At 40.3% G+C, this 21,165-nt stretch overlaps 1 protein-coding gene and 1 long non-coding RNA gene across 2 annotated transcripts in view; one reads left to right on the forward strand and one right to left on the reverse strand.

The window, feature by feature from the left end:
- The window catches only part of Sdc2 (syndecan 2), a 101,612-nt gene extending 86,345 nt beyond the window's left edge, over window positions 1-15,267 (forward strand). Inside the window, exons 3-5 of the mRNA XM_048457097.3 lie at window positions 7,473-7,606; window positions 11,581-11,716; window positions 12,920-15,267. Of these exons, the coding sequence (XP_048313054.1) occupies window positions 7,473-7,606; window positions 11,581-11,716; window positions 12,920-13,083 (434 nt within the window). The 3' untranslated portion in view covers window positions 13,084-15,267. The remainder of the gene's footprint in view (window positions 1-7,472; window positions 7,607-11,580; window positions 11,717-12,919) is intronic.
- Window positions 15,268-16,022: 755 nt separating this feature from the next.
- LOC125414998 (uncharacterized) lies at window positions 16,023-19,166 on the reverse strand. The gene is made up of 2 exons (XR_007236460.2): window positions 19,050-19,166; window positions 16,023-16,138 (listed from the first exon to the last, which is right to left on the reverse strand). It is a non-coding gene; the product is annotated as an uncharacterized LOC125414998 (long non-coding RNA).
- Between the last annotated feature and the right edge of the window lie 1,999 nt (window positions 19,167-21,165).

A 21,165-nucleotide genomic window follows, 5' to 3' on the forward strand; every position in this document is an offset into this window, starting at 1 on the left:
TGGGGAACAAATGCCCAATACATGAGTCTGTGAGGGCATATTTCATATTCGAACCATAACTCCCATGGCCCCATGCATACAAATCACTGAGCAATGTTCACAACCCCAAGTTGTATCTCTTAATGAAGGGAATCATCACATTGCAGAGGATGCAGGTACAAGGAGGAGTAAACAAGTCTGGATAATTTCCCCAGTATATCTTACCTGGAAATGTTTTACCTGTGCTAGGGACACCTCCTAAGAAGCTGAGAAAAAGGAAGAGCTAAGTATGTAGTCAGTGGCTAAACAAGAAATGTCTGGCTGGTAGCATGTAAGAAAGTCTCAGCAAGACCTTTCTTTCTTAGAGTGTCTATTACAGATTATATTTAACTATGGTAAGTTATTATACTGGATATAAATGTGTGACAGTGAGGTTGGTCTACATTTCATAGGGCCCTAGACTTACAAGAATGTTTGATTTTGAAAATGACCAGTCTGAAAAGACAAGAGGCAGTAGCTGACCCAGGAATGATGAGTTTCCATCCTATCTTGCTGTAAAAATAGCCCTAGTTATTCAAGGGAGCGTGAGCATCTCACACATACAGAACGAGTGTGAAGGACTTGTTCTCTGTAGCCCACAACACTATTCATATCCTTCACTCATGGAACTTTTTTTGTTTAGCACCTCAAAAGTGTCTTATAACTGTCATTTTGAAATGTGCTCGGAAGTAATAAATGTGGGTCTTTATGGTCCCCCATTTCATCACAGATCTTAGGATCCAAGGGTTGTTGTGGATCTGTAGAGGTTGCACAACTCATTTTGCCAACACCTCCTAAAATTGTGTTTACTTTCAGTATAAGGGAAGTGGGGCACAGTGCTCAGATGCCTCCCTATCTCATCCAGTTAGTGGGAGTGGTGCATCTGAAGCCTTGAACCCAGTCATCAAATGGACTGGAAGGAGATAAGACGTGAATGTGGACAAGTTTCTTCAGCCACATTTCTAGCTTTAGGGAGATAGTCAGAAAAGTTATTGATCTTGACTTCAAACACTATGCTGAGCTGTGCTGTGGACATTGTTTTTCAATGAAAGGTAGTTCTGTGTGTAACTAAAATTTGTGAAGCACTTTGTGCTGAGCGATGCTCTATCCCTATAGCAATCCTGTTATAAAGGTATCCCTAATTCTGTTATCATTTCCACTCTCACATGAGAAAATCCAAGCAGCCTGCTCTCATCCCACACAGTAAGGTTGTCAGAAAGTAATGGAGTTAGGACAAGGACTAGGAAGTGGGGCTTGAGAGAAAGGGTTGTCCTTCAGCCCCATATTGTTTTACTTCTTGTGTTGTGAAGTCCCGTTCTACCATTAAGAAGCTTTAGCTCACAGATGCCCCATCCCAGCTGAAAACCCTGGACTCCTCAGGGTTCTGTCCAATATGCCACCTAAACTGGTTCCTCTCATACTCTCTAGTAGGAAAGCAAATGGCCTGGGACATAATGTCTGAAGACCCAGAGAGTACAATCCAGCAAGGAAAAGAGACCCCACATTATATAAATATGGATTCTGAATTGGAACCAACAAACTGAGACGCCTTCACGAGCATTTGTTTTGTGCCATTCCAAGGGCTAAACTCTTGAAGAACACAGAGTAAAGCATGTTTCCTGTCTTCAAGAGAGCAAGAAATCTAGAAATAAAAAAATAATCATTATAATAGCATGTGATTGATGGAAACATCAGAAGGTACTCTCCAACACAAATAAATAACAGATTTCTGATTAAAGATGACAAATTGAGAAAAAAATCCCTGCCACATTCAAGATAAAGTGGTATTTAAAGAATCAGATATGAACTCATCAGAACAGAGAGACAGTACCTCTGACAAAAGCCACAAAGGTGACGAGCACATGGGGATACAGTACTAGTCTTGGCAGACATGAGAAGACTGAACTGCACCAAATCACAAACCACAGCACAGCAAAAGGCCACACATGCCCAGAAAGGATGGCATAAACTGAGGGTTAAAGTGGTGCTAGCCTCAGGGAGAATAGTTGAAGATCTCTTTATGAAACAATTAGACCCTTCCCTCCGTAAATGAAGAGACACATATTCTGACCCCAGATTAGAACTACAGGTTTGATTATCAAAAGTAAAGCATGGTATTGCTCATGGGAGTCCAAGAGACTTCCACAACAATATAGGCTATTGCTGTTGCTCTTGGTTGTTCCCAGGAGTTTAAGGTAAGTCCTTATTGCTAAAGACACCATGCATTTCAGATACAAAATTCAGAGGATTTGAGTTGGATATGACCTGAAAGCCTCCAAATCAGGAGCAGACAGGAGCCCACAGAAGGAAAGAAACAACAGAAAAACTAAGTCCAAGAGGTGAAAAGAGTCTTTGATGGTGAAACAGTAATAGGATACCATAAAATGGGATTTTTCATGAGAGTGGAATTCCACTGTTAGAAATTGAAAACTTATTGGAAAATGAAGTCATAGAAGATAGTTATCCATCCAACATGCATTGTTAACTACCCATTTAATGTGAAAACAGACATCATCTTTTTCTAGGAATACTTCAATAAGAAAACAAAAAAAAAAAAAACGGTGCTTGCTGTGTTAGGGAGGCACTTCTCTCTTTTCATTTATCTATCTGTGTTTCTAAATTTCATCTATGAAAATACTTTATTTGTAAAACATGTCCTAAATCATCTTGGACCAGTTGTATACTATAACAAAATACTTTGGAGTGGATAACTTAAAAAACAGCTTAAATATGTTAGTTATAGTTGTGTAGGCTGGGAAGTCAAAGATAAAGGTACTAGCAGCTATGGTGGGTGTGGGTGTTTTCTTTCTGCTTCAGAGGTGATACTTTATTGCTGCATTTTTTGATAGACAAGGCAAACAACTTCCCACTGACCTCTTTTGTAAGATGCTAATTCATTCACAAGGATAGACAAAACTCTCATTACCTAATCACCTCCTTAAAGTTTCTTCCTCTTAGTAGTATTGTGCTGGAGATAGTGTTTCCACCTATGTGTAGTATGTGGGGCCGACTTGTTGGGGTATCTGTCCCGCCCAGTACCCCACAGCAGGCAGGCCCCAAAGAAAATCACACACAGGACTCCATGAGGTTATAAACTGATTGGCCCATTAGGTCAGGCTTCTTGTTAACTCTTATAACTTATGTTACCCCATTATCTTTATCTACATTAGCCACATTGGCTCTGTACCTTTCTCAGCTGGGCAAGTTACATGCTACCTCTTCGGTGGTCTGCGCAGGAGTGCCGAAAGGAGCTCTGCTTCCAGAATACTCCCAGTCTCTTTGCTCCACCCCTACTTCCTGTCTGGCTTTCCCGCCTATACTGCCTGCCTGGCCAATCAGCGTTTTATTAAAATGATTGACAGAATACAGACAATTCTCCTGCATCACCTATGAGCCTTGGGATGGGGGTATAGCGTAAGTAGAAAGCATTGTTATTACATACATGCACAAGGCACACACACACACACACACACACACACACACACACACACACACGAGAGGGGGGGAGGGAGGGGAGGGAGGAGGGGGAGGGGGAGAGAGAGATGCACTTGGAGCTTAGAAACAGCTGCATGATGGAAAGACAGCAGAAAACCTCAGAGAGGAATAACAGTGACCTTGGCATGATGGTGTGTGAAGGGAAGAGGGGATGGGCTCTGGTGTGGGCTGTTTCAGACTGAGAGAGGCAGGAAGGTCAGAGCCTGGAGAGAGGTTATCAGGAGAGTGCTCTGGCTTCTGGTGGACAAGAAAGTCCATCTTTTCATTTATGATAATATAAGCAGAGGCTGGAATGGATTGGCACCTTTCCCCGACTTCTAAAATGCTCATTTGAGGGCGCCTTCTCCTTGACTAATCTCTCTTCCTCAGCTTCTCCCCACTCTTAGTTGGGTGATTCATGTTTGGAATTCTTTTGGAACAAGGGGAGGGGTCTTGGAAGCCCTTAATTAAAACTTAGCATTCCTCATTGAGGCTTTGTTCTCATTAAAAAAGTGATTCATTGAGAAAAAATGACTCATTGTAGTAACAAATGTCAAAATTCAACGATAATTATGTGGGCTACTATGAAAGAACCATGTATTTTTTTGGAGCTGTCATTATTAATAACTTACATAATATTTTCCATCTACAGTTTACCTCTAAATATGTAGTACATCTGTGATTGACACATTTTCATGTACCCACAATGACATTTTGACTAGCAATGGACTGAATACACTATGATGATACTCCGGTGCTGTATCAGGAGCTGAAAAGTTCCTGTCAGCTAATGACATCATATTAATAATAATGCTGTAGTTCACCCCATTACTCGTGTTCATGGTGGCACGAATGTACACAAACCTGACACGTCACATACAAGGGCAACAATGAACTTATCTCTAGTAAGTCATCCTTAACAATGTTGATAAACAACGTACTATTGATGTTTGAACTTACTATATTATATTTATCATTATTTTACAGTCTATTCCTAATTATAAAAATATATTATAAAACAGTTTGCAGTTGCACAAACAGTAGTCATATACATACACATTTCCCCTGAGTCTCTTAACTACACTGTTTTCTCTTTTATTGGTTTCTTTTGGATCTGCTAGGAATCAAATCAAATCAAAACCAAATCTTACACCTAATCCCACTGAGCCACTTTCCAGCCCTTTTGTGTGTGATGTGTGTCTGTGTGTGTCGGGGGTGTTATGTATTTACACATCTAGCTAGTGTGTAGTAAGCCTTTTTTCTTGGTCTATGCATGCACACACTTAGTGATGTTCCCACAATGAAATCAACACCACTGTCCCACAACCCCATTGTTAAGTGGCACATTACTCTGTGAGCATATGAGAGAAAATTATCCACTCCACCTTACAGGTGAAGATTCTGGACTCAGTGTAGTAAATTTCAAACCCAAAAATAGGTTGGTTGGGGATCTTTTTTTAATGCCAAATTCTATTATTTTGCCAATGTTTTCTGCCATTTCTTCACTATAACAACAGGTATACATATTCTGAAGCTAAAGAAGACAGTTTTTAATATTAAAAACCCAGTCCTGCCTTTATGCTCTTTCTGTATTAGCCTCTTTCTTTCAAAAATATTTATTACATGGCTATAATTTCTATGAAAAATGGTCACAAGTTTTAGTTTGAGGAATTGAGAGCTTTCATTCAGTTTTATCTGAGGAAGCAGATTCGTCTTTGCTAGCTGGAGTCTGTTTTTAATTTTTGTACAAATTTGGCAGATGATTAACTTAAAAACAGTGTTATATTTGCATGTCAGAAATTCTCAGGTGGAGGAAGCTAGTGGTTAGTCACCGTATTAACTCTTGTTATCATCGATGTGACAAATCTGAGAGAAACAAGTTAAAGGAAGAAGGCTCATTTGCTTTTGGTTTCAGAGAATCACAGAGGGAAAAGCCTGGCAATGTGGACTGGCCTCTGGTGGAGGGAGCACAAGGCATTTGGTTCTATCTGGGGATCTAGACCAGCCCCTTCAAACACTCTACCTAACAGCCCATGTTCTTAAGTTAGACCATGTTGTAAATATTCCACAGCCCTCCCCAAGCAGTGCCCTTGGTTGGAGAACAGTTCATAAAGTATAATCTGTGGGAACATTTCAGATTTAAATCTCAGAAGTCACTTAATGAACACATACCAGCTCTCAGCTCAAAGCTTGCCGTGTTCATGACACTATTGGACATTCAAGGAACAAAACAAATGTGATCTCTTGGCCTTCTGGAATTTCCAGTTTAGGAGGGAATTATTAAGTAATAATTTCGCAAACACACACACACACACACACACACAAATTAAATTTTTTTTAAAAGAGGAAGGTTAAAACTCAGTTATAAAGAGTACTTGTTATCTGACATTTTAGTGGAAAAGGATAAATGTGTCTGTTTATAATAGGCACAAAAGTATGAGAAAAATAGGAAGTTGTAAACTCTCAAAGAAATAGTATCAAAGAGATGGCAGTTGACAGTGTCCAATGGTGATAGGAATGTGTTAGTCAGGTTTCTGTTACCACAACAAAGCATCTGAGATTAGCAACATAAAGAAGAGAAAGGATTAATTTAGCTCACAGGTTTGGTGTTTAGTCCATGCTTGATTGGCCTGTTGCATTTGGGCCAGTAGCCAGGCAGAGAGAGCATCAAGCTTGGCTTACAGTGGTTAGTTAATGACAGAGAAACAGGTAAGAGGTCACAGGATCCTCTTCTAGAGATCCATTCCCCATTGACTGATCTTCCTGGAGACCTCCTTTTAAAGCATTTGTTCTCAGCCTGTGGGTTGCAACCCCCTTGTGGTCACATATCAGACATTTACATTATGATTCCTAACAGTAGAAAAATTATAGTTATGAAGTAAAAAATGAAACAATTTTATAGTTGGGGTTACCACAACATAAAGAACTGTATTAAAGGGTTGCAGCATTAGGAAGGTTAAGAGCCACTGTTTTCCTGCTTTCACTATCTTCTAATAGCACTGTGAGTTGATGGCCCGTCTACCACATGGGCTTTGGAGACATTCATCCAACCAACACAGGAAGGGCTGATTGAGTGCCACTTAAAAGAAAACCATTGGATGCCAACATGGAAGACATTGATGATCTTAACAAAAAGTATCAATAGTGGATGGCATGGCCAATCCTCGTGGGAAGTGCAGGCAGAGTAGAAGAGATGGGGAGGATCGAGGTTAATGAAGAACTACGCCACCTTGGAAAAGTCGGTTATAAAATGTGAAAGAAGGCAGAGACTTGCCATGAGATAAGCAGTCTACTGAAGGAGAATTTGCACTTTTCATGCTTGGTTGGTTCTGGTTTTTGAGATGATATGTTTCCCACTCACAAAAATATCACTTGTAGCAGAAGAGATTGAATATGCAAGAGAAACAGGGTTATTGGGAAGGGTTCCTGCCATGCTATCCACAGCTCCTACAAATGTTGTGGGAGTAACTTCCGCTGCCTCAACCAATAATCACTGAAGCAGGAGCCCACAGTGCAGCGGGGAGCGACTTCCGCTCCGTCAGCCAATAGCTGCTGAAATACCAGCCCACTGGGGCGTGGTATATTTCTCTCTTAAAAAGAGAAGCAGTTCCGGATAAGGCCCTCTTGGTTCCGGCTCTTGGTTCCGGTGCTCGGTCTCAGCTGCTGCTCCCGGCTCCTGCTCCAGCGACTAGGCTCCCTTCCTGACGGTTTATGGTGTATGTAAGTTTTACCCCCCCGCCAAATAAATAACCCCTTAAAACATAACTGGTGTGGGATTGATTCGTTAATATACAAAGTCACTGAAGATCACAGGATTGATTGTGCTAAAAACTTAACGACTGGCATCTGGAGATCTTAATTCTGAATCAACATTCAGTGGCATTGCCTGATAATGTACACATATGTGTACTGAGTCACATGCTAATGTACACATATGTGTACTGAGTCACATGCTAAGCTCATCTTCACTTCTTTCCTAGGAGCTGGTGAAGACATAGAGCGTCCAGAGCAGACAACGTCCCGACTGAGTCCAAAGACCTCGTTCACTAGTGCAGCTCCCAAAGTGGAGACCATGACGCTGAAGACACAAAGCATTACGCCTGCTCAGACCAAGGTGCACTTGTTGGCGTTTCATTAGCATGTTCTAACAAATACTGCTTTCTTTTGACTGCACAGAACAGTTCTTTTGAAAGGCCCCACTTGAAATTATTTAGGGACAAATAGCCCTTCCATTATATTTCTGTAAATGGCTCTTTGACTTTTAACTACGTTTTACGGTTGACCTGCTTACTATTCTTATCACCTAGGCCTAACTTCCTGATGAATATGCTGTTTTTAACATGACATTCTTTCTTGTAGAACTTCTGTAGCCCAGTTATTCAGCAAATTCTATTTACCTTAAGTCAGATTTTATTTTCCAAAATATATGGTGAACTTTAGAACAGGTCCTGTCTTAAGGTCCCAGTGAGTGTCCAGGCCCACCATCAGTGCTGCACAAACTAGTTCTACTCTCAGAAACACATGGACCCAGGCACACCTGCACCTGCATTTATGTGTAGTGAGACTACTTAATAAGAATGAGATGGTTGGACTTAGAACAGAACAAAACTACTAGCTAATGAAAACACCAAGTTTATGCATTTGACCTTGTTAGCATTGTATTTCACTTAGCTAGCCATCAACTAATAGGTAAGCTATTTAATGTGGAAACTGCATAGTAGAGCCTGGTGAAGGCCTAAGCATTGAATCCTGGGTCTAGTCAAATGTCTTGGATCTTTAGGAGGACCAGATGTGAATATATGTAGCAGGCACCTGAGGCCTGGTAACCACTGTGTAAATGTTAGTTGAATTTGGTGGGGCATGTGTAATAATATAGTGGTAGAGTTTACACACTTCAGGGATGGCACACTGCTTATGAAAACTTATCAACACAAGCATCCCATTTTCAGTTCACCCATCTGTTCATTTAGAAATAAGATACTGCCAATCATGCAGGTTTTGGAAGGTTGTTTCCTTAAGGCAGTGGCAGGCATTGTGGGATAAGAAGCACTCGTCTTCTGGCAGGAACGCAGGCAGGCTTTTTTTTTTTTTCTTTAAACCTGTAGAGTGCCCTGTTGCTCCTCTTCTTGGTTCTCCCCACTCTTGGGACCTTGAAGTCATGACACAAATGGGTGGCTCCCTGCAAACATCTGTGTGGATTAACACACTCTCTTTAGGCTCACCGAGCAGTGGTACTGTTTCCAGCAGACTATTTCCACAGCCAGGAAGCAGGAAGGCAAGGACATATGCTATGAGAGATAGGGAAGACATACCTAGCATTTTCTGGGAACTGTTCCTATGATTTCTAAATTGAATGAATGAAAGAAATAAGGAGGGAAGAAATGAAAACTAACAGGTGCTGTTGATAGTAGGATGGGTAAATGCGTCAGAGCTTGTGTGCCTGTGGGAAGATGGCTTAGTTCGCTCCCACAGTTTACTTAACCTCTTCTCTTGCAGTGTTTTCAACTCTGTGACCATTAAGATTCAGTATCTTGTCATCAGAAACTCTCCTGGGGAAATATTGGCTTTCAATACTAAAGAGTTTTATCCTAAACAAATCTTAGTTTGATACAGCTTTCTGAACTACTGACTAAGTATGGATTGAAAATTGATTTAAGTTTTTAAAATTTAATCCTAAAAAGTAACTGAATCAGCTTTGTTAACAAATGGACATTTGGTGATGAGTTTAGAAAGTAGAGATCCCTGGACATTTTAATACAAATATGTCTATTTTTAGTTGCATTTAATGTAACAGCGAGAATTCATTCGTTCGTGGGAGGCTTATTCACTGTGTGTCAAGCACCATTCTAGGTGACAAATGATCACCTAAATCATGAATAGCAATAATAACAATATAATTTTCTGTTTATAGTAGCATGGTATAGCTGAATTAAACCTTGCCTCTAAGATGCCATTAGTGAACATTCTGCTTTTGAATGGGTCTCACAGTGGCATTACTGTCCTGTGGAGAGATTGCATATCTAGTTTGTTGTCCATCTATCGAGCCCTTCATTGTTTTTGTGGAGTCTAGTCTTTTCCCCCATCACATTTTCACAGCCCCTAGACATCCAAACATGGACTCAATAAACACTCAGTTGGCTTCATTTAGATATCTACACTCCCTTTTCATAATTCCAGTTTGCACAGACATGTATGTGAGAGGCAGTTCAGGTTAGCTCTGTCCTGAGTGGTGGTTTCTTCATTGTAGAGCCTGTGCTGCTTCTGTGCAATTGAGCATTTCATCTTAAAAATGATTGCTCGGTCTGGAGCACCTTGAGCTTGTGTGTTGACTGACCTCTTTTCTAAGTGCCATTTCCCTGGGGAGCACTCCAGAGCATCCCTCAAGTGAACTTCTTTGTCCCCCTCTTATTCAGAAGTTGAGTCAAGGGAACTGAACAAGTTAACTCTTAAATAACTTTAGAGGCTTAAAGTAACAACAGGTGAAACCATGTGACTTGTCTTAATAATGGAGTAAAGATTCTAAGGATTACATAAACTTAGGGTCTAAGCTTCAGTGTCTTTCTCACTTCCTGCAGTGTTCATTCACCTCTTTTCCTGCACACACATGAGTATCCACCTGCTTGATTTTTGTCTCCCTTTTCCTACAAGTTGCTAATGAGCGGTGAAGCATGCACGTCCTTGATGAGGATCAGATAAGCCATCCTCTGATCTGCTGCTGGTCCTACCAGGCAGCCAGTTGGTGATGGGAATTCCATAAGAAGTAAATAGAGAGAACCAGCAAAATACTGCCAACAGATTTCTCTCATTTGCTCTACTTGGAACAGCAGGACTTGGGAGGACCTCCCATTTCTTCTATACCCAGACAGAAAACAGAGAAACCTGGCTTTCTGTTTATGCAGCGATAAAATGATAATTTATGGAAATCATGGCAGTTTAAGATTTATGCAGTACAGAGTTTCTTATAACTTGGAAAAGAAAATGACACTATCACTTATTATCACTGTGGAAGCCTCATGTATTCTGATCACTGAAATAGGGAACCCATTGATCCCCACTGATCACTAGAGTTCAAGTGAACCCTCCTTGTGTAGCTTGTGGTCCTTCCTAGATATAAAGATGATTATGAGGTAGTCCAAGAAAATGAACTCTTTTCTTAGTTTTTTTGTCTTCTTGACTAGGATGAATTCCAGCCTCCAAAACGCAACTGAATGACACATGGCACATTACTCTGGTGAAGAAATCTTTAGGAAATCCTTAGAATAGGTTGGCTCAGAAGGAGGCTCATTGTCTACCGACTTTATAGTTTAAGAGAGTTGACAGTGTTTTCCCATCAGTAGTGTTAGCTAATGAGAAAGAACTTCACTTAACAGCTCCTGGAAACTAACTGTTCTAAATCAGGGGTTCTCAACCACACCTTCATTTGAGGGATTTTAAATAGCAATAAAAATAACACCACATTCCTGACAGCATACCAACTGAACAACTGAACAAAATCTCTACTCAAAGGACATGTGAGTGTGTGTGTGCATGTGTGTGCATGTGCGTGTGTGTATGTGTGTGTGTGTGTGTGTGTGTATGTGTGTGTGTGTAAGAGAGAGAGAGAGAGAGAGAGAGAGAGAGAGAGAGATAGGCTGCCTCATTGGCCTAGAAGTCACTTAGTGAGCTGGCCAGAGCCTTGGGATTCTACCATGACCCCCCACCCAGTGTTTTCATATGACTTCTAGGAGTCAAATTCAGGTTTCCATACTTGCACAGCAAGGAGACATTTTATACACAGAGCCATCTTCCCAGTCCAGAAAGTAAAGATTCTGGGAATTTTCAACTAAAATAACTACGTATATCATTCTTATATTATGAACTCAGTAACTATCCATCTTTGCTTCTATGGTACCAAAAACCACAAGCTACGTGGGTCCAAATGGAGCCTCACCCATGGGCATAGAAACATCATAAAAATTATTATTACTATTATTTACTAAACTTGCTTTTAAAAGATAAAGGAAATTAAGGATACACTTACTATTATTTTTTTATTCCTAGCACATCTTTGAAGAGTGATATTAATGTTCTCTTTCTTCTCCACATCAGTCACCTGAAGAAATTGACAAGGAGGAAGCTGGCATCTCTGAGGCAGAAGAGAAGCTGGGTCCTGCTGTAAAAAGTACAGATGTGTACACAGAGAAGCATTCAGACAATCTATTTAAACGGACAGAAGTCCTAGCAGGTGAGTTGCCAGCAGTTTCAAGTAGGAAGGTGCTCAAAGATGTCACTGGGAAAAGTGGCGTTCAGTGGTCCTAATAAAGCATCTTGCTGGCTTCCTGGAAGCGATTGATCTTCAGACTCTATTTCATAATGGCACGTTAACTCCTCTAGCCTATCCCTCAGCCAGCCATTGATAAGAGGTTAAAGTGGGAGGCAATTCCAGGTTATATTCCATCATGGCATGGACATCAGAGTGGTAGAACCTTGAAGTAGTAAGGCTGAATAGGCCCAAGACTGTTGGGCGGGGGCAGGGCAGGAGATACCAGTCAGAGGGTTGTATTACAGGTCATCTCCGGAATTCAAAACCTCAGAGGAGGAAAAGGCACAAATGCTACCCACGTGATAAGAATTTAGCCACTAGTGAAAACTCATCTGGTGAAAGTACATATTGAATATCATTGATCTGAGAGTCTGGAATATTCCAGACAGCCAAAGCTTGTCAAACTCTGCTATGATGGCACAGTGGGAAATGCACTCCTGAGCTCTGGATGGAGCTGGCTTACACCCCAAACACAGGCACACTACATAATCTTGTTTTATCAATAGAATTACTTTTAAATTGTATACGTTTTCCTTTGGTCTTTGTGTATAGAGTATCTGTGAAAATGGAAATGAATTTCATATTTAAACTTGGAACTGATCCCTGATATCTCATTCCACATATGTAAATATTCAAGAATCTGAAAAAGTCCAAACACCAAAACACTCCTGGTCCCAGAAATTTCTGATGAGAGAAACACACTGAAACCTGTATTGGTATTTGTTTTGAAGGAGAAGATTTGCAAGATGTAACAATACCTAATTTGTGTAAGGGTTTACTCAAATTCAAGAATAGAAAGATATTTGCATGCTTTTTGTATTTATTCTTCAATTTTAACTCTATTATATCATGTTTTGTACGTTCATTGTGATTAGAAGCTTACTTTGTGAAATGCAAGTACTTGAAAGTGTAAGATTAGTTGAGGTTGCTGCTGGGTTTTTCTTATGGAGGCTGTTGGGTTGATATTACTTACCTTTATGAGAAATGACACTATTGAATACAGATTATTGTTTTTAAAACTTGGGTTCTCAAACCTTTTATTAAAGTGTCAATAGTTGGGAACTGACCAAACTAATTCCTGCAAACTTTGAACCTCGTGTAATAGAGCTCTTTCTTTTGTTTCAGCGGTCATCGCTGGTGGGGTGATTGGCTTTCTTTTTGCCATTTTTCTCATTTTGCTGTTGGTGTACCGCATGAGGAAGAAAGATGAAGGAAGCTATGACCTTGGGGAGCGCAAACCATCCAGTGCAGCTTACCAGAAGGCACCTACTAAGGAGTTTTATGCATAAAGCTCCCACTTAGTGTCTCTATTTGGGAGATCACTGAACTTTTCAAAATAAAGCTTTGGCATAGAGTAATGAAGATCTTTGTTATTTGTTTTGTTCATTACAGAGCCATACTGGCCCTTTAATGATAAAATCCCATTGTATTTAAAACTTTTCATGTATTTCTTTAGAATGACATACAAAGTAAAAATTTAACATCTGCAGTGTTCTGTGAATAGCAGTGGCAAAATATTATGTTATGAAAACCCTTGACATTTGTGGAATTGGTTTGAGCATCTATGCTCAAATACAAAATGATTGTGTTTGTCTTCTGGTTCAAAGATGACTGCTGTTTCCCTCATCAGCATGTCTCCAATTGACCTTACCAAGTTGGTCTTTGTTAATTTATCTCTTGTCCCTCTTCTTTGCCCTCCCTTCTTGCCCCCCTCCTTAAAAACGAAACCTTTTGTAGCTGTCAAGGTGCAATTTCTCTTTGAATGATGACAATAATGGTAATTTAGTGTATATGTGATTTTTTTCCAAATATGTAAACTTACTTTATGTACTTTTTTAAATGTCAGACTAACCATTTTACACTTGCTTTTCTTTTCATTACCTGTAGCTTCAGGCAGATTTGCAACCGCAAATTAGTGTGTAAAATTGGATTATTACTACGAAGCTGTTTAGTCCTAGTGATCTAACCAGATCTTCTTTTGGGAGGATTTGACATGAGTAACTGACAAGCCTCAGCAAATCCAAAGATGCTAACAGTATTTTGAAAAGTTGCTGCAGATTCCTTGGCCACTGTGCTTGTTAATTTCTTGTAATTTGAAGTACGAGGAAGAGTTTAAAGAGAAAAAAAAAGACCGGTTTTTGTTCTTTAAAATGCATTTAAGTTGTAAACATCTTTTTAAGCCTTTGAAGTGCCTATGATTCTGTGTAACCTGTTGCAGACTGGTGTTAATGAGCATATATAACAGTTTAAAAAACAGTTGGCATTTTATAAGCACAGACAATTCTAATGATAATTTTTGTAGTCTTATGAATAGACATAAATTGTAATTTGGAACCAAACTACTGAATAAATCATGTGGCCTAATATTGATAATGTCACTGTTATAAATTTTGTACATTTTATCAAATGTACATCTCCCCTTTGCTATGATTGACCGTCTGCTCTCAGCAACGATGTGGGTTTGATTTTTGAGTATTTCATGGTGTCTGTAAGTCGAGACCAAAGAGCTGAACAGCAAGGCTGTTTATTGCCAGGGTCACCCCTGAACTGGCCAGAGGAAATGTATGTATCACCCATGTGTCTGGGTACAGGGATAGGAAGACTGCAAGGGATTTCAAGATTTGCAACCTTTATAGCATAGCTACTGGCAATACGGAGAAAGATGCCTTCTTTTGTAATTTACTTTTAAAAGTATAAATTCCAAAGAAGTGAAAGGACCTTTCTGGAAGTAGGTATCTGGGGCTCAGTCCTACAGATTCATTTATCTGTCAAAGCTCCCTGGAGATTGGTAGAACTCCTGTGTGGAACACAGCAGCCACTCCACGGGGCTGTGGGGAAGAGTAGGGAGACTCTGGATGATAAATGACAGTCTTGCTACTTAGGATGGAATTTCTAGGAAAAGCAATGCCAGAGATGGAGAGATTGGGATACCCTGGTTGGGTACTCACTGTACAAAGCATTTATTTTTTTTTCAGTTATATTTTCTATTTTACCATTAATTTTATTTTTAAACTGTGAGCCATGGAAGTAGAAAGAAGACAACAAGAACTGCAACTTTTCCAGCATAAAGTTTACTTTTAAGGAAGTTTGACTACTTCGTTTGAGAACCTTCCCTGGACTTGCCACAGAACTCAATCAAACAAAACTAAAGTAACACTTGGAACCGTGTTGTATCTGAATCCTTAAAGGCCTTAATTCCCAAATTCCTGTCCAATTACAGACGTCATTCACCTTGTTTAGGATGATTAAAAGGAAATGATGGGCCCTTCCAAAGCTGCACAATGCCCCTCAATTACAGAGGCTAAGAATGTAGTGGGTATACCTCTAACTGTCTAAACAGTGCAATTCTATTTGTAGAATAACTTGCTTGGGATATCTGTGCCAGGAAAAGAATTTTCTGGCAAATATTTTGTCACTGCTGTAAAGCAAATTTGTTAAAGTGCCAAAATAAAGTCTGTCATGCCGAAAGTAAATCATTGTATAGACTCACATCCACTTTCCTGTATGCTTTCTGCTTAGTTTTTTTTTTTAATTTTTAAGAAACAGTAAATAATATCATAAAGCGTTAGTAGTCATTACTGAGTTCAGGAAAATTTTGGTAAGCTATAAAAATTAAGGCCAGTGTGGTAGTTCCTGTTTTCTTAACCACCTGTGAATGAGCTCCCTTGTCTAAGTACTGCTATTTGTTTGAGAGACCTATAGTATTCATATTGTCTGTTTTCAGCACGTGGTGCGGGATGGGAAGAGCACATTAAAAAATAAAGAAGAAGAAAACTTTTAGCTATTGGCAAAAGTATCTGAACTCAAGATTAATGCCTTGTTAATACAACTGAATTTAGTTTAAACAAGACAGAAGCTTCCCTCAATTAATGTTAGCATTGGATAGTTTCCTGTCACATGTCCAGTGAATTGGTATCTAGGAATACTAGTTATTTTACCAATCAATTCAGTGCCCTTATTGAGCATATACTGAAGTCAGTGAACTTGGTGTAGGGCATAGGTAGAAACTGGGTGTCCTATACAGGCAGCCTAAAGAAACTAAAGCTGCCCTAAACATAATAATGGCGTGGTTCTTAGGTATTTGTTCCTTCAAAGTCTTAGACATTTTCAAAGTTTAAGAGAAAATTTTAAGTGAGAATCAAAAATATAAAACCTAAAAGTATCACAGGGTTAGTTTGGAACGCTATTTTTTGTTTTGTTTTGTTTTTTCAACTCGACACAAGGTAAGAACGTTTCGGAAGAGGAAATTTTAATTGAGACAATACTTCCATAGGGTCAGCCTTTAGCCATTTTCTTGATTAATTGTTGATGTGGTAGATCCCAGCCCATGGTAGATTGTATCACCTGTGAACAGGAATGAGCAAATAACAGAGAACAAGTCAGTAAAGGCCACTCCTCCAATGGGCCCTGCTTGAGTTCCTGCCTCTAGGTTCCTGCTTGAGTTCCTTCACTCACTTCCCTAAGAGATGTATTGACAGGGAAATAATAAGTCAATAAACCCTTTCCTCACTGGGTTGGATTTGGTCAATGTTTTATCACAACAACAGAAAGCAAACTAGTTGTTTGATAAACAAGATCTTTTTAACCTTACTAATTTAAATAATAGGGTAATAGAAGCAGTTTTTTAAAAAAAATATTTGGGTGATACATGGCTACTGAATCAGCTACATTGGAGACTCAGTCAGGGAATCACTTCAGTCCAGGAATTTGAGACCAGGTTGGTCAATACAGAGTTTGCATTTCCCAAAACAGAGTCTAGGGCAGGGTTGAACTGCTAGAGTTGGGTGTAAGGGTGTAGCTCTGTCAGATTTTAATAACTGTCTTGTCCTTGTTTTGTATACATGCAAAAGGTCCTGAGTTAGATCGTCAACACCCTCCCAAATGAAAGCAAATAGGCGAACAAAGACAATGTCTAGTGTGAAATTCTCAATTCTTTTAAGTCCCTAGCGAGCGACTGTGAAATCCTCAGCAGTTTCCAATGAACTTAAATCAAGACAAATGAAAAGTGGTTGCTCTATATCAAGTGATTAATTAAAATGTTATTCATTGTTAATACTTTATACTAATAGTGAAATTTGAGACTTGGTCATTTCTGAGGATTTAGATTAGGCCATACAGAAAACTTTAAAACACATAGAATTAATGGAGCTTGTCTCACCAACCTCTGACTGGGGTAACATCACTCAGGAATAAGGTTTCATTTCTTGTTCCTTATCAGGCCCCTTTACGACTAACGAATCCTAGTGGCTTTGGAACAAATTTGACTTCTTGTTAGCTGGCTGAACTGTAACCCAAGCAAGCTGTCAGTCCAGCTCATACTGGCTAAGTGAAGCCTAGGCTTCGGTGCTTTGAGCACACTGAGCTCAGGATTCATTGATGACAGTTTTGTTGGTTTTGATCAAATAGTTCAAGTAAAAATTGTGCAAGCAACTAAAAGTCCAATCAAATGCTTGTCTACTGTATACACAGGATACTTCAAGAAGTTGGGGGCACAGTGATGACTGGTGTAGACAGATTGGGTCAGTAAATGTAAATGAAACTAACAAGTGAATCAATCCCCTTGATATTAATGTCAACCACAGACATGCAGTCTACTGTAAGAGACTAAGAGTCAGAATGAGCTAGGCATGTTGTGGTAAGAATCTCAAAGTCTCAGCCACTTCAAACACTAAACAATGATTTGTTTGTTTGGGGTGTGTGATGTTTTCTTTTGTTCAGACAGAGCCTTATGCAGTCTAGGCTAGCCTCAAACTCCCTGTGTAACCAGGATTACTTTACCTTTCCACCTTCCAATCTTCAATGTAATAATCTGTCCTGTCCCTTAAGAGACAAGCCCCACCCACTCACTCCCCAGTCTGCAGAGGAAGGCAGATAGATCATCCTTCCTGCTTGCAGTCTGAAGTCTCTCTTCCTTTTCTGTCCCTCTCTCAAAGAGGCAGCTTCTGTCTCTCCCTACTTCTCCCCTTCACCCCCTTTCTCTCTGCCTCTCTGCTCTTCTCCCTTCTCCCCTTTTTCCTCCATAACACAGTAATTAAATATCCAACCTCACTCTGCATGGCATGCCTATCCCTGTCTCTGTCTCTTGCCTGCCTGGCTCACTGCCTGGAACCAGCCGCTTTTGAAGACCTGTGGCATGGTGTCATGGCGTGCCCATCCATCGGTCCATCTGCCTCTCCTCGTGGGACTGGCTGCCCCATCAAGGTCTCTCACCCACCATGCAGCTCCCTGCTGGGGACTCCTGGCCTGTTGCAGTTGCAGTCACTCGGGAAACTAAGCTGTCTCTGCCTGGGACTGGCTGTTTGGGAACCTGCAGCATTTCTGCCACTGCAGCCACTCAGGGATCCACAACATTTCACTTTTACCATTACACTCTACCTTCATGACTCACATCAAGGAATATGGATATGCCCCACACAGATGCTAGCCCCAGATAAACTGGTAAATTGTGCTTTATACAATCGGTATCCTCATTCCAGGCCTCTGGCCTTTGGAATAGCCTTTGTCCCAATCATAGACAGTTACTGAGTATAAGAAAGAGGGCCAAAGTAGAGCTATGTATTCACCCACACCAATTTTGTTGGCAAAATCAAGTCATTTACTACACTTAAGGTCCAAAGAATCAGAGGAATACAATCCTTTGTGGCTAAAGAGAGAGAAATGTGCACAGCTACCATGAGTACCATGACCTGGTCAGAAAGATCTCTAAGGGAGAGGTCCTGGATGATACAGATTTTGGTGTGCTAAGCCCAGAGCAAACAGGTCTTCCAGGCTTTGGGAAAGTCATAGAAAGGGGATGATCTTGGAATGATAGAAGAACAAGGGTGACAACTGGTTACCGTTAGGGAGAAATCAGTGAAAAAGAGGTGAGAGGAGGCTAAGAAGTCGAATCCCTTCCTAGATAGTCCCTCCTTCCATTGCTTGTTATTTTATATATTATTATTCTCATATCATTCTTTCCAATGGCTTCTGTAGTCTTAGACTAAGGCTCCTACTGATTGATTACCTTGAACTCTGGGTCTAAAGGAATTTCTTCCTGGCTGTGTATAAGTGGGTACCAGGGGTGTGGATAGTTAGTTAGGAGGTCATAATTATCTTCAAAAGAGAAACATCAAGACTATGGAAATGGAGAAGTCTGAAGAGGTGCTGTTTGGAGAGTGTTTAGCAACACTATGTGTTGCTAAAGTTTGGAAGAAGGGGAATAAGGAAAGCAAAGTATCTAAGAAGGCTGAGCCATGATAAAGAAGGGTATACTTACTGTTGGTATGAATCAAAGGTTCCTTCTAGGTCAAGTTAAATCAGAGAGGGCTACTAGCCATTCATGTAGAGACAGGGTAAATGAAGGAAATGGATCTGGAGCGAAGTGGAGAGCCCTGAAATAAAAATCAACATCTAAGAATCACGATAGAAGATAGAAAGTTGAACTGGCTTGCCTTCCCTCTGCTGTAAGGGAGATCTTTAGACCTAAGGCAACTTCTCTGTGGTTCGAACTCCCACTAAGCAAGTCCTCCTGCGTGGGCCAAACTTACATGATTCTTTAACTGTCATAACCCACTTCCCACCACCTCTCTAGCCCCAGAGAGGGTAGCAACTTCCAGACTTGCTGTCTAGATAATCCCCCTCCCGCAGTTGGCCCTTTAGCTCTTTTGACATGTTTGCAAGTGACTAAATTCTTGCTTGCATTCCCCAGCATGGGTTCTGTTTTCCTTGCCATACTCCCACGGATCCCACAATAGTGAATGGTTCCCACATGGTATGAAAAGCCATGGGACGACATGGGATTATTTGGGAAAGCAGGGGGAGGGGCAGATAGCCTTGAGTCTGTCTGGTAACAAAATCTATCTTTTCAGGTGAGCTTTAATGCCATTTGGCTAGCTGCTAGGCAGGAACAGTTGTTGGAGAGATGAACTAACAAGTAACTCTGCTCACCGTGACAAAATATGAATTGTTGATAAAAGAAAGTAACTTGGCAAAGAAATAAGAATTGTTTGTATAACCAGATGACGTAGATATTATCTATGTTTAAAATAGGAAACAAAGAGTATGTGATGCTCCCACTTCAGCATATCTTGAAGTCCTTGGAAACAAGAGTTTGGCTTCCTTAATTATCTTTTGCTTAGGTAAATACCAGAGTAAACTTGAATTTTCTCTGAGACCAGTTTTAGACAAAAATAGAAGACAATGTTTAAAATGTAGATGATTTCATTGTATCAGAATTAAGAGATCATAAAAATACTATTCTGATAACCCCATGCCTTATACCCTAATATTTTTAGTACCTCTTTTTTTCACCTAATTTATTTATTTTATCTTGTAAAATACAGATAACAAATGGTATCGTGTGTGCTTGCTGAAGTCCCTGAGGAATAGAGGTGATGCTCTGGAAAAACATGCTGGCATCTGGTAGACTATCAAGTCAAGATGCTTTTTTATTCATTCCTTAACCAAATGCTACTGGGGCACTGTTTACAAGCATGGTGTGAGGCCCTGAGAAGAGACAGACAATAAACAAGTCTGGGCTGTAATTCTGCTAGAAGGTGACACTTAAACACTTGAAGGGAGTTGAACGTGATGAGGAATTGCATCACAGATGATGGGGGAGGGGAGCCATGGGGATCTGGGATGCAGGCGCAGGGTAAGCAGAGGGAAGAGTGAGAGACAAGACCTTTAGTGTAGGAAGAGAGAGAGGGGCATGATGGGTATCAACAGAGAGCTCACAGGCCAGATGGTATAAACATGTCCTTGTATCCACTGCGATGACCTCAGACAGCCACTGCAAGGTTTCAAGTCAAGGCAAATTATTTAATTTAGGTTTAATAATGAGTCTCACATTTCAGCAGGTGTGGACTGAGGAGATTGTTCAGTTGGTAATGCGTTTGCATAAATTTTGAGTTTGGGACCCCAACACATATAAAAAGCCAGACACAGCAAAGTGTGTTTGTAATCTTCCTGGCCTGGAGAAGTTGGGACAGGAGACTCATTGGAACCCGCTCCCACTTTAAACTAACCAACAGGCAAGCTTCAGGATCAGTGAGAAATCCTGTCTCACGAATTAAGTTGAAGGGTCAGGGTGAGATGGCTTATTGTGTAAAAACACTTGTCCCTATACCTGATGAACATAAATAAAAAGTGCATAAAAAATGCATAAAAAGTGCATTGCAGTGTGTGTACATGTGCACACACACAAGTAAAAAAACTAAGTATATAAATAGATGTAACCTAAAATTAAGAAATACAAGGTGGAAATCTGAAGCACAATTAATAAAAACTCAGGGACTGATATTGGGGTTCAACCTGAACCCCAGAAAAGTAAAGCAGTCAGCCACTAGCCCTTACCTTGACCTCAGTCCGAAAATAGCCATCCTGCCTCTAGG

This window comes from Myodes glareolus, chromosome 19 (genome assembly GCF_982192425.1).
Source record: "Myodes glareolus chromosome 19, mMyoGla1.1, whole genome shotgun sequence".
NCBI classification, from domain to species: Eukaryota; Metazoa; Chordata; class Mammalia; order Rodentia; family Cricetidae; genus Myodes; species Myodes glareolus.